Raw genomic sequence first — 17,111 nt, forward strand, 5'->3', positions numbered from 1 at the left:
ATGGCTGAACATGGCCATACTGTCTTTTGATCTGTTGTAGAACTCCTCTGCATGCAGCAGCTTTTACAGATCACGTTGAGTGTCTACAGCTTCTGCTTGGTCACAGTGCTCAAGTAAATGCTGTAGATTCTTCTGGGAAAACACCTTTAATGATGGCTGCAGAAAATGGACAGACGAATACAGTTGGTAAAGAGAAAACTTTATATATTTCTTCTCTTAGCTTTGTTAATCTTACTATGGGTGAAGTAGCCTTATAGTTAACCTTCCTGTGAACATATCTGGTCAAAATTTTGTTGTCATTTTGCACAAATGTGAGCCATTTATATTTTAAGGAATATGCTTTTAGTTAATACAAATCTTTATTTCCCCAGAGGTGCTGGTTAGCAGTGCTAAGGCTGATCTGACTTTGCAAGACAGTTCTAAGAACACAGCACTCCATTTGGCTTGCAGCAAGGTGTGTGTGGTCTGACGTGTACCGGTGGTGCATTTTGTGTTATCAAGCACTGTTTGAAAATCCTCCTACTTTGAAAAAGCATTCAAAGCAATTTGTGAAGAGTATTTGTTATATGACAGATGTTTGTTCTGTGTTAAGGGTCATGAAACTAGTGCCTTGTTAATACTGGAGAAGATTACGGATAGAAACCTCATCAATGCCACCAATGCAGCCTTGCAAACGTACGTATCAGCAGTGAGGGTATTTTAAAGATGAGTTCTTGGTGTGTATCTTGCTCATAAAGAGGAATATTTTTCAGATTTTTTTTTTCCCAAACTGGTTGAGTTTTAATTGTTTATCAGGTACCAAAAGTTGAATTGACTTGGAATTGAAACGGTGTTTTGCTCATACTTAAAGTTCCAATTTCAGATGGGTGAAAGGGATGATAAAGAAAACATTCTTGTGATTCCTGTGTGGAATTACTGCCATCCACTGAGATAACCTGTGAACCAATATTTTTCTATTTTAAAAATTATCCAATGTTTCAATTACAATTCATCTCAGTTAACAACTCATTCAAGGCAAACTAAGACTTGGTCTTCAAAGACAGCTACTTTAAAAAAAAAAAAAACAACAAACAAAAAACAACTATCTGAACTATGCTTTTATTCTTCAGCATGGTTTTTATTTCATGTTTTGAGGATGAAACACTACTATTAAATATCATGGAGAATACACTATTCCTAAACCTTCCTAAAGATCTTCTCTCAAGTGGAATTAAGCCTATTTTGTTAGCCCAAATCATAAGGAAAGCTTAGAAATGTATAGTATGTCATACCTATAAGGATGGGCTATTAAAATGACTCTTCTGTGTGTTTTCATTTTGGAGAATATGTTTGTGTTACAGACAATACTTGACACCTCATGTGTAGTCAAGTTAGGCATGTGAATTGTCAGGCTGCTTCAATAATTCTATCACAGACCATTTAGGGAAAAAAAAACAACAGTGGAACTTGTAAGCAACTCGCATATTATTCTGGCATTACGTCCCTTCTGGAATCTTGTCTTACTCAAACTCCTACAGTTCTTCCAACTATTCCCTGAGATCTGCTTGAACTAAGGAGTTCAAGCAGATCTCAGGTTCAACTTAGACTCCCTCCTTTGCTTCTGCTGCTCACCATGGTGCACCTCAGGCAGCTTGAAGTAACCAGAAAACAGGAAAGGGATTGATTGCCTCTTTCTGGCTTGAAGCAAGGATGTCTCGAGGGAAGGAAAAGCAAAAATGAGATGAGAACAGAAGTGGGAAAGTATGCTACCACAGGCTCTTGTAATTCCACCCATGTGCCTTGGCTCTGATCAAGAGATGTTGTGGGGGAAAATAGGTACACATTTGCACCTCCATGAAATGTTTATATAAATTGCAAGGTTTTAACAGATGTTTAAAATATTACTGCTCTAGCAAATGTTTAATAACTAAATTGACTTTCTGAACAACTTAAACATTAAGTCCTCCTTTGTGGCAAGATAATAATTAAAATTGTTGCTCTCTATATTAAAATTATTTTAATTGCGGTACATTTGTCAGTATATCTGCAGTAGTTCTTGAAATTTTGATATTTTATTGTAAGCACCATAGATACAGCTGCTCCTATTTGTATCTTTTACATTTCTGATCTCTAGGTAACGCACTTGTTTCCAACTCAAAATATAGTTCACAGTTAACTTGAACAACTTTAAGAATCTGAGAATGAGTGAAGCAGAGGGGAAGTAAGCTGTTCATTCTGTTTCCTGCTGAGTGGTGGTAGGGTTCTATTTAAGCCAGTGGGAAGCAATTTTGAAAAACTTGCATTTGAAAAAAGATATAATAGAATATTTGAGATAAAGCTACACTTTCCTTCATAGATCAAGTCAACACAAAATTGATTTATGGTTAATAGTTCGAAGTTTTGAAAAGTAATCTGCTTTTCTTGCTTCATGCATTATACTGTGAAATTTTTTTTTTATCTCTAATCCCAGTGGAATATAGTGGTTTCTAAAAGGCAGATTGATTAAATGCTTTTCTATCTCTTGTAAGCATTTGCATGCAATAAAATATGACTACTAGTCTACTGTTAGGGTTCTAGTGATTGATGCCAGTGATATGCAGTAACTCTCAGATCTGAAAATATCTGTTACAACAGTTGAGTGAAGGATTTATCAACAGTAGGGTGTGAGGCGTTTCTGACATTTTAACATAATAAAGTCCATAAACAGGCAGGTCTTCGCTAGCAGCTGCTTCCTCTCTGTGTGCTGCCATAAAAAGAAGAAAGTTTGTAGTTTCTTTGCAATAAGAAAAGAGATTGTCTGCTTTTCCCACCTGAATTATTATATCAATGATATTATATAATGTGTGAATAACATAGGAGTCTAAGTACTGCATCTAACTAGATGCTAGCTACCTATCTTAATAACTTGTTCTAAGGTTTATATAAGAGTTTGCTTGTCTTCACAGACCTCTGCATGTTGCTGCTCGAAATGGACTAACGGTTGTAGTTCAAGAGCTTTTAGGGAAGGGAGCAAGTGTACTTGCTGTAGATGAAAATGGTAAGAAAAATTTAATTTTGTTTCCCTGTAAGGAACTGTGGTTCTAAACTCAACTCCCTGAAAAGCAATAACTGTGGAAATTTCATATGAGCCTTGCAGTAGGTCTTCTAAAGAAGAGAATGCATTGGTGATGGATCATGTTAGCCAAGTAGCAGAAGTATAAGGATAGTGAAAACGTTCCAGAACTATGCAGGTCATGACCGAGAAGTGTTTGGTTTGCATTTATAGTTTTATGATGCACCTAGAAATGCACTGGCTTTGGCATACTGAAAATGGTCACAAAAACATAACCTTCAAAGTAAAATATAACTCTCAGCTGTTAAGCTGGATTGAATTGCTATTCATTTTGTCACAAGAGGTATATATCAGGGTTAGCTTTTGAAAGCAAGTATCAAGTATGATTAACAACTCTCTCTTACTGGTCTCAAGCTTCTGGCTTTTTGGAGTTTTTTGGCACATAGAAGTAAGGAAAATTAACTGTTTTATCATGAGAATAAATCATACACCTTGTAAGAACAAAATAAAATTAGGTCTACTGACTAATTTGCATATTTTCATGTAAGACATCTGTGGTCCTCAGAAACTGTTCTTTTAAAAGTGTGGGAGCTCCGTCTCTTATGCCACACTCCAGTGTGTCTTAAATGAAAGCTGTAGGTGGGACTGGGGAGTGGATTGATTTTTGTTGGGTTTTTTGTTTGCTTTGTGTTGTTTTTTCCCAGCAGGCATGTGCCTAATTAATATTTTTCTAATGATATTTACACTTTGGGAAGTTTTTCCTCTCTTAATGCTCACTGTGACTTTCGTTGTGTGTTTCTCAAATTACACTGCGTAAAGTCACATGGGTGACTTAAAGATCAATCCTTACCTAAATTAGGGAACAGAAGTAACTGCTAAACGAAACCCCCTAAAATTAAAAGACTGGAAAATATATCTTTTTTTATTTCTGTTTCTTATCACATGTACGCTGACTGGAGAAGTTTGCATTTTTGTGGGCTTCTGATGGCAACCAGCCAGTCCCTTGTAAAACAAAGATCCCTTGGATCTTTGACATAACAGGAAAAACATTTGTGTCTTTTTGTGCCAAAGTTCTCTGGCAGCTTGGAAATCTAAAAATCTTCTTTTTAATTCTGTTCACATTTTAAATTTTAAAGTAACTGAGTGTTATCTTTTTTTTCACTGTGGTTCTTTTCTTTCTATTAGCAATTGCTTTGTTTATAAAATTTTAAGCAACCTTGAGAATATTTACCAGGAATTCTTTTTCTGACTGGAGAAATAGGCACTGGAATATTTTGGATCACAGCACTGACATTCTCTTACTTTAGCATAGTCCAGATAAGTTCAGAGATCTGCCACACAAGTTTGGCATTTCAGATAGAATTAGATTAAATAGTAATTTAGTTTTAATTTTAGAAAGTTTCAGTGTTTTATATGGAAGAGTAGCTTGATATATGGAACATGTAACCAGTAGGACCTTTGTTGTTATGGAGTGATGATCCACTTTTTGTCTTTGAAATTGTCCCTTTCTGTAAGAGCTGCATTGACTTTTTGCAAGCAGTCTTTATTTGTATCTACAGCTGTATAAATTGAGACCTCTGCTGCTGGATCTGAGCTATAGATCATTGTTGAAATATATGAGTTTGGAAAAAAAACAACGTGTCTCCAATTACCTGCATTTGAGTTTATAAATAATTTGTAAGATATTTAAAACTCTAGATTTGAAGTCACATTGCTTTTGTTAGTATGGTGAGATGACTTGGGTTTAAGAAGTAATGTCAGTGGAAAAAATTAATCCTCTTGGTTCTTAAAAGAATAAATGCAACCAAAAAAGCAAATTACTGTCCTGTATACTTTCCAAAAGCAGTCATGTTGAGGGTTTATTCTCAGTTCTGTATCAGTTCTTATTCACATCTTTCAGTTCTTTTCCCATGTTTCCACACCAGTCATGATGAAACTGAGATCACCTGCATCTGCAAAATACTGTTGAATTTGACATTATTTTTGTAAGTTTACTTTTCAGGGTTTTTTTGTTCTGTAATGGGTTTTTCCCTGACTATTTAACTTTCTAGGCTAGCTATATTTCCTGGTATAATCTGTCTTCTATTTGTCATATGCATGTGCACCAGAGCAGTGAGAGGAGGCATTCTCTGGAGACTCCATAGTATGGAGGTTTCTCTTTCTAGATTCATCTTTACAGTTATCATTGGCCTTTCAAGCTTTCTGGAAAAAAAAGGGGGGGTGTGGTTTGGATTTTAGGGGGTTTTCTGGGTGTTGGGGTTTTTGTTGTCTATTTTTGTCTAGTTCTTTTCCAAGCATTGTATTCTAGTTTATATTGGAGTTCCAGTTTTCTGGAAGGAATTTTTCTGTGAGTGCTTACAAGATGACTCGTGCCTCAGACTCTCATCTCTTTTCCAGTGTAACATTTCCTTGGGTTTATCTTGGGAACTCTCGTTGCACTGACTGCATTAATAAGCCTCTGATTTTCCTGTAGGTGCCTTCATGGAAACTTTCAAGCCCTAGGGTAGGGGGCAGCTCTGTGTTTGGGCAGGGGGAGCCCTAGTCTTAATTCGGTGTCTATCACGCAGGCTCAGTTTTCTGTTGTGCAAGGAGGCTGCCTCAGCTCACTCTGCTTCTACTGCCCTATCTACAAATGAAGATAGTAGTTTTGGTTTTCTGTGAAGGCTTATGCAGGTACAACAAGTACAGAATATGGGGAACATTATACCAGAATCAAGTAGGAGTATTTCAATGGAGTCAGTACGTTTACCAACATATTCTTAAAAGCAAATTTATTTATAGCTATTGTTGCTCTGAGATATGAATGATCATTTTACAGTTAAGTGACGTAAAAATGTAATTTGTTCTTGTACATTAAATTAATATAGGCCAAAATAAAGTGGTAGAGGACACAGATGTCAGTCTTTCGTGGTGCAAGCTATGTGTAAGGCAAGAATAAAACTGTGATATTTCATTCCTGTTTATGAAAGCCAGGAGCTTAAGACCTATAATTGAATATTAATATAAACACAGTTTTTAGAGAACAAAGAACTTGTAACAAAAGCAAGTATTCTGTTTGATCTTTACATTGGCCCTTTTTATGATGAACTGGGATGCTCTGTTCCAGAAGGAACGTAAGTATGAGTATTCAAAAACTTAGCAGTCTTTAAAAGGGGGGGGGAGGGAGCCAAATAAAAAGAAGCTAAAAAGGTAGCAGATGACTGCTTGTTTTTCTTCTTTAAACTATTATCAAATTACATTAGGGAAAGAAATGGTGTTTAATGTGACCAACTGGAATAAACTTATTTTTTGTGTCATCTTACCTTCATACAACCTCCAGCAATTGTAGATATTAAATGGTGTGCATCTGAGTATCAGTTCTGAGCCTTCTGTTCTGCCTTACATGCCTGAAATGCAGTCATCACCCAAGTGTGGCGAGCTCTGGCCCTTGCTTCTGAATCCTCTCAAAATGTATCTCTTCTGCAGACTGTCACTGTTAACTCTGAGCTGTTTAAGTGCTGTGGTACCTTACTAACAATGAAAACATCTGCTGCGCTGCACTTCTGTACGGCCCTATCGCATGGTCAGCTGGTGCGTTTTGTGCTTGAATTATCTGTGTTTCCTTGGATTGTATGCTCCTTTGGGCAGGGACTGTTGTCTTGCTCTGTTCTAAGCATCAAGCACAAGGTCTGTCCTGGGCAAATAGTAGTTCAACTGCAAGACTCTCCCCTACTTGCTGTTTTCTGAATTTCTAGCTACAATTATTTTCCATAGTGTGTCTACTTCTTTAAAACTTAGGTGCAATTGTTTAATACAATAACTGCTCCCAAGCTCTATGCTAAAACCTGACCTGGATCTACTTCTACAATAAAGATGATTCCTTAGTAGTTGAAACACTTGTTGGTAGAACAGGCATTGCCTTGTTTCCCATGCCTTCCTAAGGTCTGGATAGAAGTCCATCATGCACTTTGCTTTTAAAGCCATCTATTAATTAAAATTACTTGTGTGCTTTTTACTTGGATGTTATACACCTTTAAGTTAGGGACTGGGGATAATGCACAGGACTTCAGACTCCCACACGTACCTGAACATGCATCTTCCTATTGAGTTCATTGTAGGCACGTCTGTCGCACACAGTGGGAGATGCTGCAGAGGTGCTGCTGGATAATCTGGGCACACACTGCAGGGTGGAGACAGGGAGAGGGAACTTTTCTTATCAGGAGAATAATGTGGTTGTACATACGTGACTACCCTGCTTCTAGAGCTGCCTGTGACACCACCAATTGTGGTGGCTCGTGCTATGGATACACCTGAGACCTGTGCCAGAACTTACCCTCAGGTGCCGTGCTGAATGGTTAAGCCTGAGACAGGAGCAATGCACGGATCTCCACTGAGGAGAGTTTCAAGGGTTGTTCTTGACACTGAATGAGTAGAGGCAAGTACATAGGGAAAGGGGGAAGCTGCAGAAGAAGCAGTATTGAGGATTATTAGAGCCATGGTTACCCAGAAGAGATGTCACAGCTGTCCGTGACTTGACTGCAGGTCATTCCATGGCCTGAGACCTCTTGCATTTGGGAGTTGTCACAGTAGTTTGTCTGGACCAGCTGGACAACCAAGAGGTGTCTGCATGTTCCGGTCTGCTAACCCAGCTGGCATTTCCTCAGACTTCTGTGGATTTCTTAACTGATATCCTGCAAAATAAAGTTAGGCTTTGGTTTTATAGTTTACATTACTGTATATTGTAATAAAGTATAGGTTAATTGACCGTCTATACTCTGCCTTTTCAATTAACTGTTCCTGCTGCTTTAGCCAGCTTGTTACTGAGATAAGGCAGTGTTATTAAATTAACTGTCTGTGACAAGCAGCTGTGGTGGAAGCTTCTGGATGAAGAAACATTTAAGAAATTGAGCTCTGTTTTCTGAAGTGGGTCTTTAGTGAATGCCTTCACCCACTGTTGGCTGCCATTACTTGTCTCTCTTCAGCCAGGTGACTTCCTCACTGTTTTCAGATCCAGGCTTTTCTCGCTGGCCTAAAGTACCTGACTGTGCTTAACAAAACAATTATATCTTTGTTGCAAAGCCCATTAACTTCAAGCTTGTTTTTGTAACCAGAAGCTTAAAAATTCTAATTGATAATGCATTCAATTTTTTTATTTTTTAAACAGTGTGAAACTAAGCAATATAAAATACTTTTACAGCTGAAAGATTATATGATCTTGGAGAAATTTTTGCATTGTCTTTGTTTTAAATGAAGGTTTTGCTTTTTCTTGACTTCCTAGGCTACACACCGGCTTTGGCCTGCGCTCCCAACAAGGATGTGGCCGATTGCCTGGCTCTCATTCTGGCCACCATGATGCCTGTTTCATCAAGCAGCACATTACCTGCCCTTACCTTCAATGCCATTAATCATTACACCAACACCTCAAAAACTGTCACCTTTGATTCCTTGCCAATCATGAGGAGTGACCACAGCTCTTACTGTACTTTTAACAACATTGGCAGGGAAGGTGGCTATCCGTATACAGAAGACGACGAGCTCAATGACTCAGATTCTGAGACGTATTAGAAGCTACATTTTGTAGGTCTGAGGAGTGAACCCTCACGCTGGAAGGTCAGACTTGCGCTCTCGGAAAGCTGTTGGTGTTTCAATACAGAAAGAGGACAGGCCTTTGAGAAGATGTTTTTATTGTGGTTGCATAAAAAAAAAATCTGTGAGACTCTAGGAAGATTTTTAAGAGCATATTTTGCAGAAGAAGCATGAATTCTTGAATAAGTACTTGGAATCCATGGCAAAAAAAAAAAAAAAAAAAAAAGAATGTCAAAACTGTTTTATTTAACTGTATTAATACCATTCTGTTTCTGGTGCCGGGAGTAATTCCTGCAGACTGGGCACCCGACTTGATGTAAATGAACAACACTATTGTTCAACACAAAGGATGCTTGATTTAAATATTCTCAGTAAAACTAAAACCATTTTGAAGGCAATAAATGAGTTTGGTACAGTAGGCATTGTTTGTGCTGCAAATTGCCAAAGGACCAAATAACTTAAAGATTTTTTTAATTAAATAAATTTTTGTGAAAACTGGAATAGGTTATTTGAGAAGTTGTTTCAACCAAACCTTAATTACTTCTGGAAAAGAAGCTTAGATTTGGGTTTAAATGTTGAATTTTATTTTTTTTAATTCTCTGAAAGCCTTCCGACACTATTAAATGTACCATGAAAGAAAGCAGATGTACTTTTAAGTTTTATTTTCTTTTTCGTTTAGATGAAATGAAAATGATCTTGTCATACTTTTATAATACTGAAGTTAAACCAGCTAACAAGGTGAAGTCAGGGTGAAAAATGTACAGTGTAATAAACAAGGGAAGGGGTGGGAGACGTGGGAGGGAAGTGGGAAGCAGTAATTGTTGCACAGTTTTAGGGTTTTTTTAACTTGGGTTTTGGATTGAGATTTTTCTTAATTTAAAAAATACACTAGTAACTTGGAAACTATGAAACTGCGTAAAACAAATTGAAATGTCTTGATAACCCTGTTGTGACTGAGAGTTCTTTTCAATAATTTATCCACTTCCTTACATCATAAATTTGTATGTAAGATAAAAATTGTATATCCTTATCACCTTTTTTTTTTTTTTTTTAATCCCAGAGTTACAAAGTGTGGGGGGAGGTGAATTTAAAGTATATTTCCCTATTAGAGAAAAAAGTACAGTGTCTGGTCTGTGGGAAGAGCTGTGTATCTTTGTTGTGCTCCATTTAGAAAATAAACAGCAGAAACAGGTCCCTTAATGTAGTTCAGACTTGCCCAAATATTTTTTTTTAATTTATAACAGACTACTCTTTTTTTTAATTGCCTGAAGAATGAAAAACTGACATAAGTAAGCTGAAGTTTTGTCTGTTAAATATGAATATTTACTTTATTTGGCTCTGCTTTAACTATAACTGTTACTTTTCAAGTGAATTTGTTTATGTACATGCAAGGAATCCTTGCATGTCCTGGCTAAGTACAAATAAATTACTACAAACTGATTCCAATTTCATTTTTATCCTTTTTTTTGTATTGTAAAACTGGAAAACTTTGTAAATTACAGCTGCTTTTCTGAACATAGTGTAGAAACACGGGACAATATTTTGATCTATTTGATAATTTTGTGGGGTTTTTGAAGAATTAATGAGCATGTACATAGAAATAGTGACTGCTTGAATACTGTATTTACCTGCACTCTTTCAGTACTTCAAGAATCCTGTATATTTTATAGATTATAATAAAACCCAAATTTGAGTTCTACTAATGAATAATTTATTTGCATGTACTAAGGATTGATGACAAAGTCTCTTGTCGAAATGTTAGAATTTATAAAATCTGCTTCACAAAGGCTTTGCCAGCATTTCAATTCTAAAGGAAGGTGAGCTATTTAAAGTAATTTTAAATGTTAAATTACTTCATTATTCCTTTAAGCTTCCTTTTAATTATTACTTTCTTAACCATTTGTGCCTGTGTTCATTGTTTATATATGCAATATGTTTATCTGTGAGCAGAATTAGATGACTTCAGGGAGGTCGTGATTTCTGTGCGTTCTTCCCTCTGAATCTCACATGTGTGGCTGTGTGGCAGTGATGTACATGCCTCAGCTGGGCACGCAGGCAGCACTCAGAAGATCCATATTGGCCTGTCATGAGATTCACTGTAACTATTTAAATTCAAAGGTTGAAGCAGCGTGGACCCGTTTTTTATTTCATATGCTCGTGGGAAATCTGGATGAGAACACCAAGCAGTGTGTTATTTAAAAGGAAACAGCTGCATATTTCTGTTCGTGAAACTGTCTGAATTTTGTTGATTCAAAGGCACTGTGAGAAGATGATAATTATTAGGCCTTGATTATCTATGCTGACCTCTGACTCCAAGATGACCTGTTAGCTCAGTGTATGGTGTCTGTATCCATAGGGAACTTTATAGGAGGGAACACTCCAGACTTACTGGGTAATTAGCAGTGCAGTAGAGGCTGAGCTGTCCATGTCCACTGTGTGTCTGGAGGAGAAAAGGCTCAGATGGCACTGGTTTGTTTATCAAAGATTTGGATATGGAATACAGGGAAATGCAGGAAACAGTGCTGTTGAACATGTTTGTTTCCTTAGGTCGATCAGAAATTGTGCCTTTCTTTCGGTTCATTGCTACTCACCTCCTGGGGAAGAAAACCATTTCTCTGTGTTAAATTGCATTTTTTCTTTAAGTTGGGTTTTGTGAACTTTTAGAGCTAAATATCTGTCTTTTTTTTTGTTGCAAATTGTTAAGACCATTTAGGGATTCAGAATTAGATGGTTTTGTATCTTATCTATCTCATCCTTACAATTTACTCAGTGAGCCTGTAGATTGCAATTTGCATGTATTTGTTAAAACAAACAACTTCATTACTACCTGGCTGTATGGGTAGGACAGTAATTGTGCCTTGTAAGTGATAATTGAGACTATTATCATAAAATGGTCTAATTCCAAAAATGGAATGTGATTTGTTTAAAGACCATGCTTCTGTGGTCAGAGACCACTTTCCTAACGAGAGGTCAAGGAACAGGAGGTTCCTTGTTTTGAAAAGCAAATAATGGTGTTGGTGGCTGGAGGAGGGGTAAAAAAAAAAAAAGTGTTCATACCTCAGTTGGAGGCCTCTTCATTTCCAGAAAATTATACTGGAGCCTCAATTTTTCTAAAAGAAACCCTGCTCATTTTGTACAGACAAATATGGGACAGTTAGTCTTACAGCCTTTATCCAAACAATCTCTTGGATTTTCACCAAGGGAGAACAGTGAGCCTTGGCTGGACCATTAAAGCAATATATCAGAATAAAATAAACTCTTTTTGTCCTGGAGGGAAAAAAAATTAAATGGACTCCAGGAATGAGGACAGCTGGCTCTGCTCAGCTCAGCTCTGTGTATTCTGACTTCTGGGATGTTTTATGGGTTTTTCAGTTCTCAGGATAAATGTTCTGCAGAAGAAAATGCCAAGTCAGTTAGTAATTATTAACCTCACAGTCTGAGCTGTTACTTTTAGAGTGCTGTGTTGCAGCATAAATGCTGGATGCTGATAAAAGGAATCAGTCTGTCTTGCCCCCACATGCATGCCCGAGAGTAACTCTCCTGTCTTATAATTCCTTATAAAATCTCGACTTCTGTGTCTCCTGTTTTGTATTTCCTCGTTTTACTTTTTATCACCTTCACATGCTTAGATGTCTCCAAAATATTTGTGTAAATATATGTGGAACAATCAGAGCTAGAAATAAGCAGTTTTTAAACTTAGATTTTGGTTGCACTTGTTTCAGGTTTTTTTCTGGTTGTATATTTTGTTTAAAATTCTGACTTGTCTATGTCCTGGTTTCAGCCGTCAGGCTAAAGAATTAACAAATGTTTGGTTGAAAAAAAATTAATATTTAAATCCAAAGTTTTGCTCCTTTTGACATCTACAAAAAGGGCACTGAAGATACCAAAGCTGTTACCAAAGCTGGAGGGAAGATGACTAAAAAGAAGCATGAGATAATGTTTGTAGATTCTCCAACCAAATAAATTCTGGTTTTGAGAGGAATTAACCTTCCTTTGCCCAGATATGATGTCAATTTAAAGACAACTACCGTAGTAATCCAGAATAACATGCTCTATTTACATTCTAGTTTACAAAAAAAATTAAGAAAATGTTCATTAAATGCAGCTGGTTGGAGATAAGACAACTGTTTTGGTAGCTCAGCTTCTCTTATGCAAAAAAAAAAAAAGTGATGACCTTTCTGTTGATCATTCAGTAGCTGGGTAAGAGGATCATCCTATAGAAAGATCGTAAGCAACATTAAATACTGCACAAAGAACTGGTTAGCCTTTACTTGTGAGAAGTTTGTCATAATCATGGGACATTTTAAACACTTCTAGATGTCTCCAGGGAGCCCATATGAGTTTGGATCAGTGAAGTTCACATCTTAAAAAACTGAAACCTAAATAAAAAGGGTAAGTGTTTACGGACACAGCAGTTCTGGAGAACTGGAGGCCGCACTCTTTGGCTCAGTGTACCACCAGCTGGGCAGGGGAGCTCCACAGGCTTCTGTTGCTCCAGCTGCAGGAGCAGCAGGAGGACCTGGCAGGAGGACTCTCCTCATCTCCCACCACTTTATTCTGGGCCTCTGGTGATGGTACATACCCACTTCCAAAAGGAAATGCCATGGCACTTCTGGTTAAAAAGCACTGATTCCTTTAGACAGTAATTCTTGATAATCCTGTCCTGCTTGGAATCAAACTAATAATGTTGGAGAGAAAGGCCTTTATTATAATCTCTTAATAAGTAGTTTAAACTTATAACGCTACCTCCACAGATCTGGATTTAATCTCAGCAAAATTCATTTTAATATCAGGAAAAAGTGAGTATTTAAATTCTTAAAGTTGGTCGAGGAAATTCATATAAATCCTTAAATCCAAGATAGGTAGTTATTGCCTCTTGTAGTAATCTCAATGATTTGTGATGATTTCCTTATAATCCTTTAATACGCTACAGAAGTTGACAGGACAGTTGGGGAAGAATTCTGATTAGGTTGAAAAACCTTTTTTGAATGTAAGTGTGTAGCTGTGACACTTAAGTTGGACAAGATAAGAATTTATAAAACATGGGGCTCCAGACTTTACAGACTGAAACCTGAGGTGTTAACAGCTCTTGGGAATGTGGTCTGATTCTTGGGGTAATCATATGCAGGGCCCATGTGTTGGACTTCAGTGATCTTTGTGGATCATTGGAGTTGGACTCCAATGATCTCTGTGGATCCCTTCCAACTCAGGATATTCTGTGATTCAATGAAATGTGCAGAGATGGAGTGCAGGCCTCTTTGTTAGCTGATAGCATTGGCTATCAGCTTACTTTTTCTGGAGTCCTTTTCTCACTGTAATATGTGTATGTTTTGAAGAATGTTAAGTGCAAAGGCATCACTGTGCATTAATCTGAAATGATGAAATAACTGACTGTTCTTAGGAAAAATACTACCATTGTGTTTATGATGATCTGTAAGCCTTATTACAAAAATCCCTTTGTTTTACTGCTCAACAGGAGATGCAAACGCCTGGCTGGACACTGTGAGTGTCACCCAGCCCCTCAGTCTGATCTGTGCGTCCTCTCAGATCTACTGAGAGAAAAATGGTCTGAAATGGCAGCCTCAGAAAGAGCATTTCATTAAGTTGTTCAGCTGTCTGGAGCCCAAGAAGATCAAGAGTGTTTCAGTTTCCTTTTCCAGGGGGGAAATTAGTTGCAAGTGTGACTAAAATTTTCAGTTTCTACAACTCACCTCGCAACTGAACATTCCTGACAAGGGAAGAAGATAAGTGTCCCTCCTTGCGGTACTTGAAGATTTCTTGCAGCTATTTCCAACCTGTTATCCCAATTTCTTTAGCACTGTATTTGTCCTCAAATAAAGCAGTATCTAAATTATCCATGCTTCCCTGGTGTGCCCTGTGTTATTTTATGTTAGGATAAACTAAGCTCCCTCCATTCCATGCTGCACTTTGGCAGTTTTCAAGCTGAGGTTGGGAAAGAAACCTTGCAGTTTTTCACCATGTAACTGTAAACATAGCTGAATAATAGAGAACCTAAAGAGCCTTTCAAGCTGTCTTCATATTGATAGTGTCACTAAATATTTAAAGAGGAAAAAACACATTCTCTTTTTCATTAAAATTGCAATAGAAGCAGCTTGAACTATCGCTGTTCAGATTTACAACAGAACAGAACAAAACCAAACCTGCTTTCAAGTCTTGTCAAATGACAGTCGTGCAGGTTTTCTTCTCATTGTACCTGGGAGCTGACTTAGTTCTGAAAGCTTAAGGCTGAGGTCTCAGGGGTTCTTTTATGTTAAAAGAATAGATTAGATACCTTAATGATTCATGTCCTATTCTGTCATGTATTTTCTGACCCTTGCCAAACTTCGTTACTGAAGCTGCCTGCATAGTTTTCTTAAAAATCATAGAATCTATTAACATCTTACTGAGTTCAGCCTTTCTAATGTCTTCTACCAAGAGTTTGTTTGATCTGCAGAGGGTGCCGTTATTGTCTCTGGGTTCTGACCTGTGTTGGCTACACCTGCTCTCCTAGGGCTGAGAGGAAGGAGAGCACGGTGACTCTGAAGTATTTCCATTGCTGCTGACTTATTAAAAACTTGGAGTGATAGCACTCACTTCAATTTGTGCGTATTTGGGGTTTTCACTTCACTTGTTGAGATGTGCCTAAAGGAGCTTCTGTCCACTTGGGCATTGTGAACAGACTGTACCAGTGTCTCACCGGTTCCTCAGCCTGTTCACATCCCTCTTGGTAACTCCAAGGTCCTGTTTGCCAACTGTTGCTTTGGTGTGCTTTCCGGTGTTTTTTTCCTCGCTGTAAGCAGAGTATCCCCACATCCACCTGGAAAACTCACTGTGAATCCTGAAGCAGCAGATCCCTTATGAGGAACCCTCCAACACCTCTGACTTGCATGCTGTTACCCTGCCTGGACAGACAGTTTCTGTGGTTGTCTTTCCCTTCCCAGGAGCAATGTCAAGGCCCCTTAAAGACACCATCCTCTGCTGTCTGTCTCAGAAAGGATGTTCCTTTGGTGTCAGTATGAATTTTCAAATCCTGATTTCACTTCATTTGACACACTGAGTGATTTAAAGCTGTTCTAGACTTCAGATGTGTCAAAAGATCCTCATGTTCTGGTTCAGTTTTGTTCTACTGTCTGGCAGAAGTAGTTCAGAGAGCATTAACAAAACTGCTTATGTCCATTGAAAAGATAATAGAAGATGGGCTGCATTACAGTATGTTACGAGTGTGAACGTCAGCCCTGCTGAAGACTTCTCACACCTCCTCAGTAAGTGATGAGTAGCTTCACTCACGTGAATACAGGGTTGTTTGGGAACAGGGCAGTGCTGGGATTGCTGCTCCAGCACAGACTTCCAAAAGCCACTGATGTGTGGCAGTGAACATCACAGGTTACTGCCTGGTCACCCCATTGCAGAATGGATGCATCTGTTGTTACTCAAAGATCAGGATGGATGGGTGAGTAGATAATCACTGGTAATCCATTGTGTCTGGTACTGTATGTTCAACCTTTTCCTTTGCTAAAGGCTGCTTTTTTTGGGTGAAGAGAACAAGATATTAGAACACACTCTAATACTTAATGCCTGCTTTTCTCAGGGAGGGCACAGAGAAACATGCCCCACACAAACAGTAAGGCCAGAAGGTCTTGTTTTCTAACAGTTTTAACATACCCAAAATGAGAACAGCTCTGTGGGACACAGTTTGCAAGTATTTCACAGATAAATACTTTTTCTTTCCTTAAGCATAGGAAATATGTGTAATGCTATTTACTTCCTTAGCCTTACTGTGACAATGATCTGCTTTGGAACTAAATCCCAAGGAGTATTTTAGTGCACAAAGCTGCATGTTTTTCAGCCTCCAAGGCAGAGGGTCCTGAAATCTCCTGTTGTTCATTGTTCCATTCTTTCAGACTTGGTTGTGTGGTAGTAGAACCCGAAGAACGAATAAGCACTGCAAATGCTTTTCTTTTCTGCTCTGTTCACCCTGGATTTGTGCAGCCTTCAGCAAGAACACCACTATGGGTGCCAAACAATTAATGACTTTTAATAACCCTGTGGTGGAACGGCCTACTTTTATATCAGCAAGTTTATGCCTGATGAGACATAGGCATTCCCCACTCCATGTATCTGTCCAGTATATGCTGCAGGATAAACAAACCTATTGTGCTTCTGTATCAAAGTTGTGTTCAACAAGACCCTGACTCACAGTGATACAGGTTGGAGAAGAAAGGTTTGATAGACCACCCTGATCACTAATGTTTATATAATAATTCTTTGTAAATATTTAAGAAAACTTGAGGTAGAAATTCAGCAATTTTTCAGTTGTTCTGCTTTCTGAAACCAGAAAGTGAGTTCATTCAAAGCAGGAGCTGATGGAGCACCTCTCAGCACGCATACTTGTAGCTGCCATAGTGATTTGAGTTTGAACCTACTCAGACCACCAAAATGAAGACTCACAGGTCTCCTGTTAGTGCTCTGCTCTTCTTGGCCTGACTAACAGTCAGAGCAACTGGAACACAAGGAC

The 17,111-nt window shown here is 38.0% G+C and overlaps 1 protein-coding gene across 3 annotated transcripts in view; it reads left to right on the forward strand.

The window, feature by feature from the left end:
* Window positions 1–14,450, forward strand: part of ANKRD28 (ankyrin repeat domain 28) — a 122,750-nt gene extending 108,300 nt beyond the window's left edge. For 2 of the 3 annotated variants that reach the window (XM_050340866.1, XM_050340857.1), the window contains exons 24-28: window positions 41–186; window positions 372–454; window positions 593–675; window positions 2,925–3,016; window positions 8,289–14,450. In XM_050340866.1, coding sequence (XP_050196823.1) covers window positions 41–186; window positions 372–454; window positions 593–675; window positions 2,925–3,016; window positions 8,289–8,575 — 691 coding nt within the window. In that variant the 3' untranslated portion in view covers window positions 8,576–14,450. Of the gene's footprint in view, window positions 1–40; window positions 187–371; window positions 455–592; window positions 676–2,924; window positions 3,017–6,496; window positions 6,602–8,288 lie in introns of all 3 variants that reach the window. The other variant, XR_007632210.1, reaches the window with a different exon arrangement.
* Window positions 14,451–17,111: the final 2,661 nt, after the last annotated feature.

The sequence above is a fragment of the Myiozetetes cayanensis genome, unplaced genomic scaffold (assembly GCF_022539395.1).
Source record: "Myiozetetes cayanensis isolate MyiCay16 unplaced genomic scaffold, myiCay2020 scf1, whole genome shotgun sequence".
In the NCBI taxonomy this organism is placed as follows: domain Eukaryota; kingdom Metazoa; phylum Chordata; class Aves; order Passeriformes; family Tyrannidae; genus Myiozetetes; species Myiozetetes cayanensis.